Source organism: Sphaeramia orbicularis, chromosome 6, assembly GCF_902148855.1.
Source record: "Sphaeramia orbicularis chromosome 6, fSphaOr1.1, whole genome shotgun sequence".
Taxonomy (NCBI): Eukaryota; Metazoa; Chordata; class Actinopteri; order Kurtiformes; family Apogonidae; genus Sphaeramia; species Sphaeramia orbicularis.
The window spans coordinates 48,916,136-48,931,219 of record NC_043962.1 but is presented as its reverse complement, the minus strand read 5'-3'; the positions used below and the strand labels follow the sequence as shown (position 1 = coordinate 48,931,219).

General features: G+C 37.9%; 1 protein-coding gene across 2 annotated transcripts in view; it reads right to left on the bottom strand.

The window, feature by feature from the left end:
- The window catches only part of LOC115421248 (cyclin-dependent kinase 17-like), a 75,742-nt gene that overhangs the window by 22,447 nt on the left and 38,211 nt on the right, over positions 1-15,084 (bottom strand). For both annotated transcript variants that reach the window (XM_030137039.1, XM_030137040.1), the window contains exons 3-4: positions 9,731-9,895; positions 8,972-9,105 (exon numbers count right to left, since the gene is read on the bottom strand). In XM_030137039.1, the coding sequence (XP_029992899.1) occupies positions 8,972-9,105; positions 9,731-9,895 (299 nt within the window). The remainder of the gene's footprint in view (positions 1-8,971; positions 9,106-9,730; positions 9,896-15,084) is intronic.

Genomic DNA, 15,084 nt, shown 5'->3' with positions numbered 1-15,084 from the left:
ACAACAGCAGGTCAGTTTACTATGATGTAGTCAAACTATAAAAAAACAGAAAGCTTCAGCAAACAGCATAATCTTCAAGTAAATACTAATGACTGACAACAAAATGGCAGAAACCCAGAGTAAACAAGTAGAATGTGTATAGAAATAGCATTAAACAGCCTGCTTCGGGCCTCAGTGAGAACAAAGAGGTCAGTGTGTTCATAACTACATGTGTGCAGAGACGAACTCCCATACAGACTAGTGTCTAGCCTGTGGAGCCCTGTAAGAGGTTGGGATAAGTCTTTCCTGCAGAAACAAAGCACTAAAGCATGATCCTAATGACTTGTTACATAAAATCCAACACACTCGCAGTACGTCTGGGCTCTTCCCATCATGCATTTCCTCTGTTAGATTACTGTTAATCTGCCCTCTTTCTGGTTGCTTTAAATCCACTTCCACACCCTCTGAGGTAACACTGGACACTTTGGACTGGACTGTGAACTTTCCACATTTCAACATCCGGTCATTGATAAACCTGAAACTGAAAGCAGAACGCAACAGTACCTTCGCATTTTGCTTCTGTGGACTGACTAAACGTTTAAATGTATGAACAGTTTCACAGGAGGCAAAGAAGCCATGTTATTACAACTTGACAAAAATAAAACAAAAACTAAACAAGGATCCATAAAGATCAATTAAAGACACCAAGTCTTAGCTCAGAAACATAGAAATCTATCTTTCTGTACCTACCTACCTACCTACCAAACTATCTATCCATCATTTATTTTAGGGCCAGATCTGTGTTCAGTGATTAAATGAGAACAGTAACCTTATGTAAGTACCATAATGTTTTCTGTGCATAGCGGTTGCTAAAACTTGCCTCTAGAAGGGCTTTTACAAACTAAAAAAAAAAGGAAAATTATAAGTACAACCAAAGTAGAGTTTGAAAGAAAGGCAGGATTCTATAAATACACAATCACAACACATCACATATGAATATAGGCTTATGCTAATTTAATCATGATTTAGTGACACTCTTGCAAGTAGTGAAGCTCATAACAAATTTCAGGTGATCAGGCAAAGAGTTCCAGAGTTCAGCTGTTTCCAAAGTGATATCAGAGCAGATATTTTACTGAATGGGACTTTTCAGCTAAATGAAGTTGCTCTGGTGGATCTGCTGAAGCTTTGTAGATTATTTATGCTATTTCTGTTATTAGGTAGTTTTTAATCACCATTTTTGACATTTTACACTGACTAATTTACAATGAAAGTAAAAGTTTGATCTGATTAATTATTCCCTCCTTATATCTAAAGTCAAACAAGGCTTGTAGTATCATTTGTGAAGACCATTATCCCATTCAGTTGTTATGGGATTGGTAGTTTGTCCCCAGAGCAGAATGATGTCATCAGTCACATGACCTTTGCCCCCCCGCCCTCCTCCAGCTGTCCAATCAAGCCGTCCTAATCTGATACAACAGGGGCCCATCTGGACCGTATTACATTAATCCATGTGATGTAAGCCCAAAACAGCACTGCTTCCTCTGCAGTGAGAGAAGAACAATCTGCTACCTGACCACAGACCCACTTCCTCCTCCTCCTCTTCTTCATCTTTTGCTGTGTGGCAGAGCAGCAGCAGCACAAAAACAAAGACTGGGGCCACACAGTGATTACACTGTCGGACCACTTCATTAACAACAAGCCTGAGGTCAATCACACTGCTCATACCAGCACAAACAATGCACAGTAAGAGTATTTGTTGGGTAAGCACAAGGAATCTCAGCTGAACTCACAGCATCCGTTTAAATAAACCTTTTTCTGGCTGTGAAACAGTCACAGGAAGTGTGTGGAGGACAGCTGCACACTCGTGAAACACAGCAAGAGGTGATGTGTTATGACTCCATGTACAGGTAGCCTCAAATGGAGTAAGCTGTAGACGAGTAAGTAGACGTTTTAAGTTTTTACTTTTTTGGGGGGGTTTTGTCTGTGCAGCTATTGGTGTATTTACTTGTAAATCTCTACAGCTCTTGCAATCAAAATGACCAATTAACACCGTGTGAGGGGAATCCTTGGTATTTCCTCCCATGGTAACCCAGCAGGTACAGTGCAAAGCACTGAGCAACATGTGGTTCTCTGGCAGGATGACAGGATTAACGGTAGGGAGTGTAGAAAACAAATGACTTATCATCAGATACTGCAGGTGTTTTCAATACAATCAAACAAATCTTTAATCTAGCAACATCTTTGAATGTGATGTTTTGATTGATCACTTTGCTGTCATAATTAAAATGTTAAAATCCTTCACTGGTAATCACTTCCTTCAGTCCTTCATAAGCTAGGCAAGAATTGATCAGTACGTGAATTTAAAGTAATTTGAGAGCTGATAGTGATTGTGAAAGTGTATTCTGTGGATTCCTTTCTTCATATCTCTTGTCCTGTTTAAGCAGTGTAGCCTATGTTCCATTTATTTATGTGGCAAATTAAAAGGTGTTAAATACTTTAAATCAGGGGTTACCAAAGTGGGGTATGCATACCCCCAAGTATACTTGGAAGAAGCCCAGGGGGTACTTGAAATTTCATTGGAAAAATATATTAAATAAGTCATCATGTACCAAATACAAAATAAATTAATGCTGCTAACAGCATTGAGCGGGACCTCGAACCCTGGCCCGGTTCCGCCTCCCATCACTGTCAACGCCCCAGCTCCACTCACACCTCTCCGTCCCGGCTCCAGGTCCCACCCTTTCGTGTCCGTTCTCCTTTCATCCCTCTAGAACACCAGCCTCCCTCTGGTGAAAACACCATCACCTTTTATTTTGAAAAAGCTTACCATCTGTGTGTGTGTGAGACAGAATCAGTTTGAATGAACTGAAATTGTATGAACAGTTGAGAATGAAAGTAAGGATTTAGCATTTTTAATACGGTTTTTATTTTGCAAAACCTTACTCTATGTGTGTGTGTGTGTGTATGTGTGTGTGTGTGTGAGAAAGTGTTAATGAATCAGATAGTGAGGGACTAACTGATATAGATAACCAAGCAAAATGTCACATACCCACAATGCAATGCAGCAGATCCCCCGTTAGAAAATTTGCAGAAAAAAAGTCCACTCCACCCGGGATGCACTAACCGCTATACTACACAGCCGCTGTCTGTGTGAGTTTGTAACATGGCTCTTTACGGAGCAGACATGTGTGTCTGTGTTAAATTCAGTGAGAAACCACCTCTCAAACAAACTGTAATTAATCCATAACCATACATTGTATCTGATAATTTTTTGCATGTGAGACTTGTGGTGAGTCTTTCGATATATCGATATATAATGTGTGGGGAAAGAAGTCAGAAGGTAATAATCAGTTTCAGATTTTGCAACTTTCAGAGCTTATAAAAAAACTAAGACGGTTATGACAAAAGTGCGAGATCACTTTTTTGACAAGGGTTTACTCCATCTTTTGTTGCTATTTAGAAGCCAGTACAACAAAAGGCCTTGGACAAGATAATTCTTGACGTCTTAGTTTGTAAGGCAAATTGCAAACTTCCTGTTGGAGTTAGCTCCTAAGTGTCAGCGTATGATTTGTAGGGCTGGATGAGACCAACATTTTGGCATTGGTTTCATGTCTGTACAACATTCCTACTGGAAGTTTGTGTGTGAGCATTTTTTCATTGACAGGCAAATTGCTAACTCCCTGTTGGAGTTAGCTCATGAGTGTCAGTATATGACTTGTTTGATGAGACAAAAATTTTGGCATTCGTTTCATGTCTCTACGACATTCCCACTTGGTGCTAGGGCTGTTTTTGTGTACCTGGGTGGCACTAGAGAGCACATTTTGGCATCTAAGAGGTTAATTTTTATATCACATCAAAGCTTTTGCCAGACGTGTGCCAAATTTGGTGAGTTTTTGAGCATGGTGAGGGAGTCATATTCCAGTTTAAAGTGTCACCGAATAATAAAAAATGAACAAAACACAGTAGAATTCCAGGCAAGTCCTCTCACTCTTTGAGTGAGAGGGACTCGCCCTGGGGGCTCAGTCCCTAATAATGAGAATTAATGCTGAAATATAATACACAATAAATACATTCATATAATAGTTTTACTGTCAATCATCTTGTTTAAGCTTTGGTAACATTTTAAGAACATTTCTATTTTATATTATTCAAAATTAGTCGTGTTGAGTAGCTAAGTTGAGTAGTAATTATTTTTGTTGATGAAAGGTTCATTTATTAATTAAAAACCAATTTACTTATTTTTCTTGTCAATGAAAGAGGACATTTTTTAGTTTATATCTTGCACACAAAATTTACTTTAAGAAATTTGTTATTTTTCATATTTTACAGTTAAATACATGTTGTTTGTTTATAAAGTTTTAAAAATATAAACAGACACCTTTGGCACAAGAACAAATTTTACCAATTTTTTTTTCAATCAAAACTGCTTAAGTGAGAGTTGGGGTGCTTGGCAAAAAAGGTATGTTTCAGGAGGTACTCCACTGTAAAAAGTTTGAGAACCACTGCTTTAAATCAATGTAAAATAAACAAAAAACAAACAAAAAAAAGCTTTGCCTGATAGGTGGATTACTTATATTTAAAAATACTGGCTGTTCATTCTGAAAAGACCTGCACATTGTGGGAGCTTAAAGGAGCTTGAATGTTGGGAGAATGGAATTGTCCAAAATCTCTTGCTTCAGCATACCAAGAGACAATTCCATGCTCCCAACTTTGTGGGAACAGTTTGGGGATAGTCCCTTCCTGTTCCAACATGACTGTGCCTCAGTGCACAAAGCAAGGTCCATAAAGACATGGATGACAGAGTTTGGTGTGGATGAACTTGACTGGCCTGCACAGAGTCCTGACCTCAACCTGATAGAACACCTTTGGGATGAATTAAAGTGGAGACTGAGAGCCAGGCCTTCTCATCCAACATCAGTGTGTGATCTCACAAATGCGCTTCTGGAGGAATGGTCAAAAATTCCCATGAACACACTCCTAAACCTTGTGGAAAGCCTTCCCAGAAGAGTTGAACCTGTTACAGCTGTGAAGGGTGGATCAATGTCATTTTAAACCCTATTGATTAAGAATGGGATGTCACTGAAGTTCATATGCGAGTCAAGGCAGGTGAGTGAATACTTTTGGCAATATAGTGTAATTAACATACGATAAATTTACAGTGTAGGACTCGTCGCTTGCCATGGTAGCTCTTTGTAGTAGACACTCATGCTGGATCTGGCAGCCTCTAGTCTGGGGGGGCGGGGGAGGGGATACCACGCCCTACAGTACTATGAATGTGATTGCAGTACCATTTTTGGCTGCAAACCCACATACGACTCCTTTAAACCAGATCTACAGGAGAATCCACAAAGGACTCAGTTCTGACCAGATCCTGGTCATTGAAATCTGATGACGCAGCATTATGCATATGAATCCTTTATGGATCCATTCTCCACACTGAGAACTCCTCTTATCTTCCTCCACATGTGAAACCAGACCGTGAAAGACAACTCAAGGCTCAAATCAGAAAGCCTGACAGGACCACAACTATCAAAAGAACTTAAAATCTACTTTCATGCTAATGTTTCATCAGATGTTTTCTTTTTCACTTTCACTATGCAGCGGGGCAATCAGCTCCTGAAGTTGACCTGAAATCCCATTAGGGGTCCTTAAGGGACATTGACAAGACCAGGGTTTGGTCAGAAAAAGTTCAGAATAACAGTTGCAAAATACTGTCTATATTCTCAAGTAAAATCTGATCATCTCAGAAGGAGAATTCCATAAATGTTTTTGCTTAAAGACTAAATTCTGATGTTTTTTTTGCATTTTTTGCATTTTTTGCATTTTGCATTTCTTCATTAAGTGAAAGTGCGTCACCTGCAAAATACCATTAATAAATTTTAACAGGTCTAAGAAATATGAAAGGCCAAGTTTAAACACTTTTAATATTAAAATAGGGATAGGGTGAGGAGCTCAGTCACCAGGGAGGAGCTTGGAGTAGAGCCGCTGCTCCTCCACATCGAGAGGGGCCAGCTGAGGTGGCTCGGGCATCTGTTTCGGATGCCTCCTGGACGCCTCCCTGGGGAGGTGTTCTGGGCATGTCCCACTGGGAGGAGGCCTCAGGGAAGACCTAGGACACGCTGGAGAGACTATGTCTCCAGGCTGGCCTAGGAATGCCTCAGGGTTCCCTCTGGAAGAGACAGAGGAGGTGTGTGGGGAGAGGGAAGTCTGGGCATCCCTGCTTGGACTGTTGCCCCCGTGACCCGGGCTCGGATAAGCGGAAGGCAATGGATGGATGGAATATTAAAATACAGCATGATTCGGTTGTTGTTCCTGCTGCTTTTCATATCTGAGCCAACTGGATTAAAGCTTTGCCTCTTGATCAGGTGCTGCGTTTGTGTGCACGTCTGTCTTTCCACATGCTCAGCTGAACTGGACTCACCAAGCTGTGATGAAAGCTCTGATAATCACATTTTTACAGCTGCTGGCTTTTGTTCTGAAATGCTTGAAGTTTATTGCTTTGGGATAACTACACTGCATTGTATTAAACCATGCGCAGCATTCAAGAAATACTTATTGTGAATGAAATCACCTTTAAGAAATAAGAACAATGATCGCAGCTGGAAATTTTGCTGACATTATGTAACTGGGGAATGTGAAAAGCTAGCTACTCTTGACTGACTCTGCAGTCTGTGTGGGTGTGGATGGGCACTACTTATGTTATGAGGATGTAAATCTACTATTATGAGGCCTTTCAGTTCATTTAATTTCAGGATGAGACTTGTTTTAAGGTTGTGGTTAAATCAGGGTTATGTCTCAAGAGAATTAAAGTCATCATCGAAGAAACTTGACTCAGAAAATGTGAGTGGAGGTGAAGGAGGCGCTTTGAAACAGATTTCAGATGTATGCTCAGGAATATGAGGAGTTATCGCATAAATATGTCTGTGTCCTGCTAAGATGGTGTTGGCAGGTGAGAACAACAGAATTGTGCAGAATTGTAATGCACCCATCATTCAATATCACTTAGAAAGAAAAAAGTCCATTATGAAAAGCTCTGGTTCTTTCTCTCTTCTGTTGTGGCTGAATATATGAGAATGGTGATTAAATTATCACATAACATTCTCAAAATGTCAAAGTCTATGTAAAATAACCAGTGACTCACCTCAACTCAAAGGCACATAGGACATTCAAGGACACCTAGGGCCTCCCCCTTAAATTACACCCACCATATTGAATAATATGTGGTGAACAAGTTCAAAGAGACATATAGGTTATAAATGGATTCATTGACACTTACAAGATCCTCTGTAACTACAAGATGCAGATTCATGTTTCTGTCATTAGCTGTTTTATAGCTGTGTCAGTACTATCAGTTAGAGATGCACAATATATTGTTTGAGCATCGTCATCACAATGTACGTGTGCATAATAGTCACATCGCAGGACCTGCAATGTCCGAGGCAAATGAACTCACCGTGTTCTCATCTAATTTCAAGGGTATCTGACACGCACTGTGCACAGCGACCCACCAATCACAATCATTCTTAATCAGTTTGCAGTGAGTCGCTGGTAACAACATTGAAAAATGAGCAACGAATTAGAGAAAATCACCGTAAATGAAGACTTGCTGCCAAAAAGAAAAGCGCCATTTATCTGGAATTATTTCGGCTACAAGAAGGATGATACTGAAACACATGTTCTGTGCCTTGCACCTGTTGCCCCAACAAGAGGAAACACAACTAAGTAGTTTGACCATTTACATCGGCACCACACAGCTATTATATGCTCCTGAGTGTTTTTTCATATCGCAATATATATCACAGGGTTAAAAAAACTGCAATGTCAGTTCTTTCCAATATAGTGCAGCCCTACTTTCAGTTCTTTAGTCAGACTCATTATGACCAGGTATAAAACGAGGTATATGGCATATTGAGATGACACAATAGTAATTATTTTACTGCAGTTAACTATATTATTCTATTATTCAGGGAATATTCTTTATGTCATAAGTGTATAAGTCTAATAAAAGTTGATTTGTGCTCCTTATAAAGAAAAAGAGATATTACAGGCAGAGGTTGGGGACTTAAGTCCCATGAGTTAAGTCAGACGGAAAGCTGCAGTGCTTGCATATATCCTTCAGCCTGTTGTAATTGAGGTGTTGTAAGAGGACCTGTGACTTCTGCATTGACTCTTTTCCAGTGTGTTCCAGTGTAGTGAAGTTAAAAACATGACTGACAGCTGTAAATACCAATCAAAGAACAGACTCCATCAGATCCAACCTGGTGTCACTCTATTGTTCTACTCTGTGTCTCGATATGGAAGTTTCGAAAACTTCACTTTTCCATACTGGTGTGAAACACCATCTGATTCATCTTTTGTTTTAATCTACACCTCCACCTCAGCATTTGGTGAGGTCCAGGGGTTCCAGAATTCAGGCAAAGAATTTTAATCAAGTATTAAAAACAATCCTCATATTTATGATGATCCTACTTGATTAATGCAATATTTGTGTTAAACCATTAAATTACAGCTGAAAGTCAACACTTCAAACACATTTTGATTGTTTTATTTCAGATCATCTGTGCTGGTCTACAGCAGCCAAATTCATTGTCTAAACACTAATGAACCTGAATGTATACAACTCTGAAATCTTACAGTCTCAAGGAGCCTTTATCTGAAAAAGTAATTACTGTAAAAGCCAAACCCAAGATACTTTGTTAAAATTTGAGTTGAGGAATAGCCATGAAATATGGCAAGTTTGGAAATGAAATGAACATATGCTCTCAATTCTAACATCAGCGATTTATGAAAAATTGTCCCATCTAACAGTGGTGAAGAATCTTTTTGAAAAAAAGATCCCAGTGTGAATTTAGATACATGAGATGTGGTAGCTATAAAAATTTCTAGAATAATTCTAAGAGAAAATGTGTTGCACATTTTGAGTTACAGGTGCTGACAAGCACACAGATTAGATTACAGTATCCAGTATGGATGCAGATAAGAAGCATCTCACCTCAGCAGAGATGCGTCTGTTCCCTCTGTTCCTCAGACAAACCCCCGTCGGCGACTGCACCTCATCGGAGGAGGTCCCTGATGCCTGGTCACTCTCTCCGTCTGATCCCATCTTCAGATTCTCATGGACGATATCTGGAGCGCAGAAACAAAAGAAGAGGAGAGAGAAACAGTAGTATGAGGGTTTGTTTTGACAGATGGAGCCAGGTCTGTGGAAGGAAAGAAAAATATCTTGCTGGATGCTTTTATGAGCTGATCTGTCATTACAGAGTTCCTGGCTGTGCATATACTCGCTGACTCGCTGATATTTCATGTAACAGGTTTGACTAATGGATGTAATTTATTTCAGAGCCTCAGGGTTTAACAAGACAAATCCATACATCACAGTGTAATTTACTCATGTCTGAACACATTCAGGTTTCATTCATATAAAGCACGCTGTCATATTGTGCCTGACTTGTAATTGAGTTGGTCTGAAGTGTCATTTTTGAGTCACTCAAATGAAGGTACTGATATTTTTGTGTTTGTGTCTCCAGCATGGTGTGTTTTCTCATATAATGCATCAATGTGCATGTTCAACAGACAAAAATGTGTGAGAAAATAATTTTACAGTGGAGTTCCTAACATAATAAATCTGAACAACCTTCTGACATCTGTTGCATTTGCCGTTACTGACAAACTGAAACATTCTGTTCTCTGTTCTGAGGCAGAGAGAGGACCAATATAACATGTGACCATGCACATGAACAGTGTGTCTTACCAAGGCGGCTGCCATTACGAGGCATGACCATGAGTGAGCCCAGGCCTCCGCCAATGACGCTCTGAGGCCGTCGCAGAGGAGGCTTTTTAAAGGAGCCCGTGTACTGGTGTAGGAAGGAGTGGACACTGTGGGCCGACGGTGGCCGTCCATTCCTCACGATGGGCTCTGTAGAAGGACACATGAGATGTTATTTTCCTGCCCCCGAAGGGGAGGCAAGGGGTATTGTTTTTGGTTTGGTTTGTTTGTTAACACTTTAGCAGCAAAACTATTGGTTAAATTCATACCAAACTGGGTTTATAGATTGCCAGTGACCCAGAATAGATGTGATTACATTTTGGGAAAAGTAGTTCAAAGTTCCAATTTTTTATGAATTTAAAAATGTTTTGGTTTTTTTTGCATTTACTTATAAATAATGAAATAACTTGAAGTGTATTATTGTGATTGTGTATGTATTTAGTACAGTTTTTACTTGTGTTTTATATACTTTAAAAGCCCAGTTTGGGACTGATGTTGTAAATTAGCCTAGTCTATAAATGCAATGGGTTGTGACAATAATTTATGCTACATATTTATCCCTATACAAATTTTTAAAAATTCATTATTGTCAGTGTAATGTAAATCTTTTCGTCTATAGGGTTTATTTTGTTTAAACTGCCAAATGAAGCACAACATGTTATTATATATATTATACATATATTAGAGTACATTATTTTGTTTTACTTGAATTTACTCCTGCAAAGAGGATTTTGTTGTCATAAATCTTTTGAGTGACACAATACTTCTGACCATAAAGCAGTTAAAACTATATTTTCTTAGCACTAAATTAAATCAAAATAAGCACTATATCATGAAATTACAAAAGGGGTTTTTTATGTCTTGTTGCATCATTTAGAAATAACTTAAAAACAAAAAAACCCATCTGATTTTTCAGCTCTCACTCAGGACCAAAAATCAGACTTTAAACTGCAAAGCAATAGGAATTTCACATTTAATTCCTTAATCCATTAATCAATGCAGATTATTGATAGCTGTACATTTCTTGCTCAACAAATTTTCAAATACAACCTGTTTGTAATAACTTCACTTGTTTAATTTCTCTGTCACTGTACGATTTATTTTATTTAAAATTATTCTTATTTCTAAGCAAAAATAATGCATATTAAAGCTGCGGGTGACTTTCGTCACCAATTTTTCATCAAATCTATCAAACCCCAGTCATAGCCTAAGTATCACGAATCTGTAAGTCTTTCTGTGATTACTCACCTGAATCTCTTCCCTCACGTTGAACAATTTTGAAGTGCCATCAACCATAAACAAACCATTTGTTTACAAACAGAGCCGGTACATAACTCGGGCATCTTCGTAATTTTGTCGCAACCTGCACTGTGGGAAGCGGAGGTTCGCGCAGCCGCCTGGCAGCAGCAGTGCAACCACATGATATCGTATGGCTGCAACAAACACGATCGCAGAAATGGCTGAAACGTGTCATGTTTGTTGCAGCTGCCGCTGCCAGGCAGAGCTTGCTCCACTTCCCTCCAGCTGTTTCCGCATTTCAGTCGTTTCCGCGTCGTGTTTGTTGCAGCCATATGATATCATGTGGTTGCAGTGCCACTGCCAGGCAGCTGCGTGAACCTCCACTTCCCACAATGCACGTCACAACAAAATTACGAAGATGCCCGAGTTACCTACCAGCTCTGTTTGTAAACAAATGGTTTGTTATGGCGGATGGCACTTCGAAATTGTTCACTGAGAGGGAAAAGATTCACATGAGTAATCACGGAAAGACTTATGGATTCATGATACTTAGGCTATGACTGGGGTTTGACAGATTTGATGAGAAATTGGTGACGAAAGCCACCAACACCTTTAACATCCTTGCATGTGGCGCTTTTTGTCACAGTTGTTTACTGGTCATTTATGGTGTACAGATGTTTTTTTTACAGCTAAATTCAATAAACTGGGGGCTTTCTTTTCCCAATGCTGTGAATGTCACAACCATTCAGGCCAGAGCATAAAAACAGTCTGCGGAAAATAATCGCTCATGTTACATAAGAGGTTTTTAAACTTAATCTACTAATGCATACACTTGCATGTAACACATACATTAACACATGTGACGTAGTAAAATAGTCGACAGCTTGTAAAACAGTGTTCCAGAGAGCAAATGGATTTAACATAAGAAAATTCTTCCTGAATATTCTTCATTATAAATTCACACAGAAAAAAAAAACAAAAAGAAAAGGTGCCAACATGCCCAAGACAAGGAAGACAAATTTAAAAAAGAAAGATAAGCAAATGTGTAAAACAGTGAAGTATGTATCCACACAGAGATAATAGTCTGCAGTAATGAATGAACCATACAATGTTTTCACATGTAAGAGTCTCACTAAAAGCATGGAAAAGTAGAAAAGCAAATCCAGGAGGTAAACAAATGTCTTGTGTGCATTGTGCAGTTTGGTTTTAGTGTGTCTTTAAAAGAGCCTACAATAAGTCTGAAAGGAAAGAATTTTATTCAAAGGCAAGAAAAACTAAGAAGTGACAGCTTTATGAGCAATAAAGTATCACCTACCGTTAGAAAGAAAAACAGGGCTGAAGAAAATCCAGCCCACGCTCAGAGAGAACCAATACTCTGGTACTTACAGCTGGATGACAAAACCAGTGTCGTTATCATCATATACACTTTGCACATTTTCAGATGAAAATCTAAATTTGCTGTTTTGTTTTGTTTTACTTAATTTTACCTGTGCAGATTTTAATAGTGAAATAACATATATAATTATTATTATCATTATTACTATTATTATCATTTAGAATTTTTATATTATATAAATGCTATGCTGTTTCTTGAAAGTTCTAAATTCTAAATGCAATTTTATCTTAATTGTTATCATTTTCACTTTGTTATGTTTTTTGTGCCATTATTTTCATTGATATGTTGTTTTCATCTTATTTTTTTTTCTTACTTTTTTGCCTCTGGCTTTTTCATCTTTCTACATTTTCTAAGTTGTTTGGATCTTACAATGTTTTTGTCAATATTTTGTTTTCATCTTGTTTTGTCTTGTTATATTTTTAATTTTTTCATTAAAACTACTTTCTTTTTTCCATCTTTTATGCCATTTTTATAACATCATGTTCATCTTACATAATCTTTTGTGCCATTTTCATCCTTTATTATCTTCCTTTGTGTCTTCTACAATGTTTTCATCTCACTATGTTCTTCTTGTTACAGTTTTTACATAATTTTCATGAGTAGATTTCCAATTAATTTCTCTGTTAATAACTGATCAAATATGCAGGCAAAAATGCTGAACAAAAGGCTAAATGCACTTGTGAAAACATTCTTCAGGCAGCTGTGGTCCAGAAAAAGTATATGCAGTAAACTGACACCTTTGAGAGTCTGTAAACATCATTGTCATAATCATTTTTGCTTGGAAACGCAGATGTTCGGTCTAATTGGTTCATTGAGCTGAATTCTAAGCTTAGTAAAAAAGATAAAACAGACTCTGATCATTTTCCATAAGAGATTGAACTGAAAAAAGCTCAGACTGTGTTTATCAATTCAGTCTTCAACAGGTCACTAGATATGTATTTGGAGCAGATGTTATATCAGCGTGGCTGCATAATAGATATCTGAAATGTCATAATCACACTACCTCCACCTGATTAGACAAGTGTAGCTATGGCTCAGCTGTCATAACCGCCTCATTTTCAGACAGGCACAGAAATATTTGTTGTTCTGTCACATTTCTTGGAACTGACACTGCAAATTAGACTGTGATGTAAGAAATCAGCCATGTAACTGCAGCATCATGCTTCATTATAGACCTCAAGTGTCTGAATAAAAAGATGACATGAGAAAAGGAAGCCACGTCATCGTCTAAACTACGTCTTGTGGGCTCACTGATTGGCCCGGCTGCCAGGGTCAATCGAGTCTCAGCACCTTTTCTCGGATGCATGTTACTGGCAAATTTCAGTTGAGGAAGGTTTGAATTTGTGTTGTGTTGGTCTGATTCAGAGCTGTGAAAGTGGAGGTCTTGTTGAGCTACAAAAGCAGATTTCACAACTTAACAGCTTTCCAAGTTGGAATTAAAACTTTGATAAAATTTGTGTGTTCTTGGACACAACAATTTGTTGTATTTGTGTCATTTGATTATTATCAACATCCCCTGAGGAGCATTTGCTTGTTTCCATTTTTGTCTTTATTTTGGCTTCGTTTTGTGTGTTTTTGTCTTGTTGCCTCTTTTGCACCATTTTCTCCTTATTCCATCCTCTTTTTTGTTTTTTTTTAATTCTCATATTTTTCATGTCGCTTATTATCTTTTGCCTTTTTATGCAATCCTCATGTCTTTTTTGGTTTTTTTCTTGTCGCTTCATTTATGTCATATTTTTATTGCACCACATGTTGCATTTCTATAATTTTTTTTTTTTTTGTCTTGCTGAACTTTTTAGGGCCCCTGCTTCATGTTCATATTGTGTCTTTTAATTCCTTTTTGTCTTATTGAATTTCTTATGTCACTTTTTGGCTTCTTGCATTTTTTTTACACTACTTTTTTTTCTGTATTTAGCTTTGAGCTCATTTTATGTTGTGTTCTTCACATTTCCTGTGTTGTTTTTTCTGTGTGTTTTTGCACAATTTTATCATCTCAATGCACCTTTTTACATAATTTTTACCTTGTTATTTTTGTCTTTTTTTGTATTCTTGTGTCTTTTACACTGTGTACATCTTTTTGCACTACTTACTGTATGTTGTTTTCATTTGGTTGTATTTCATATTGTTTTCATATTACATTTTTATCTCTTTTTTTTTTTTTTTTTTTTACTTGTTGCATCTTTTATTAATGAACAAATGAACAAATAACCATCTTTATATGAATCAAAATCAGGAACTACAGGTGTCTTTGTTTTATTGCATCTTTTGTGAACAATTCAAAATCACAAATAACCATCTGGTCTCTGCAACTTACAATTTGTCCAGTTAGGACCAATATTCATCCTTTAAACTGAAAAAAATAATGATTCATCATTTATCAAGATCTGATGTGAAAATTTTGGCTGTATCATCCAGCCCTCAACAACAACAAAATAATAGTAATAGCAATAATTATAATCACCTCTGCCTTATCTCTGTACAGCTGCTACCACTGGCCTGACTTACAAGTGTTACATAATCAGATCAGGACCAGAACATTTTCCCCAATCACACAGAATTCAGATCACATCTCCTCTGGCTACTCCATTCTGCCTCCTCTCTACCCTACTTACTGCTACACAAGCCGCTAAAATCCCCTCACGCAAGCAGACACACACAAAACATGATTCTGTGTCCCTACTCAACAAGCAGAGAACACTCTGGC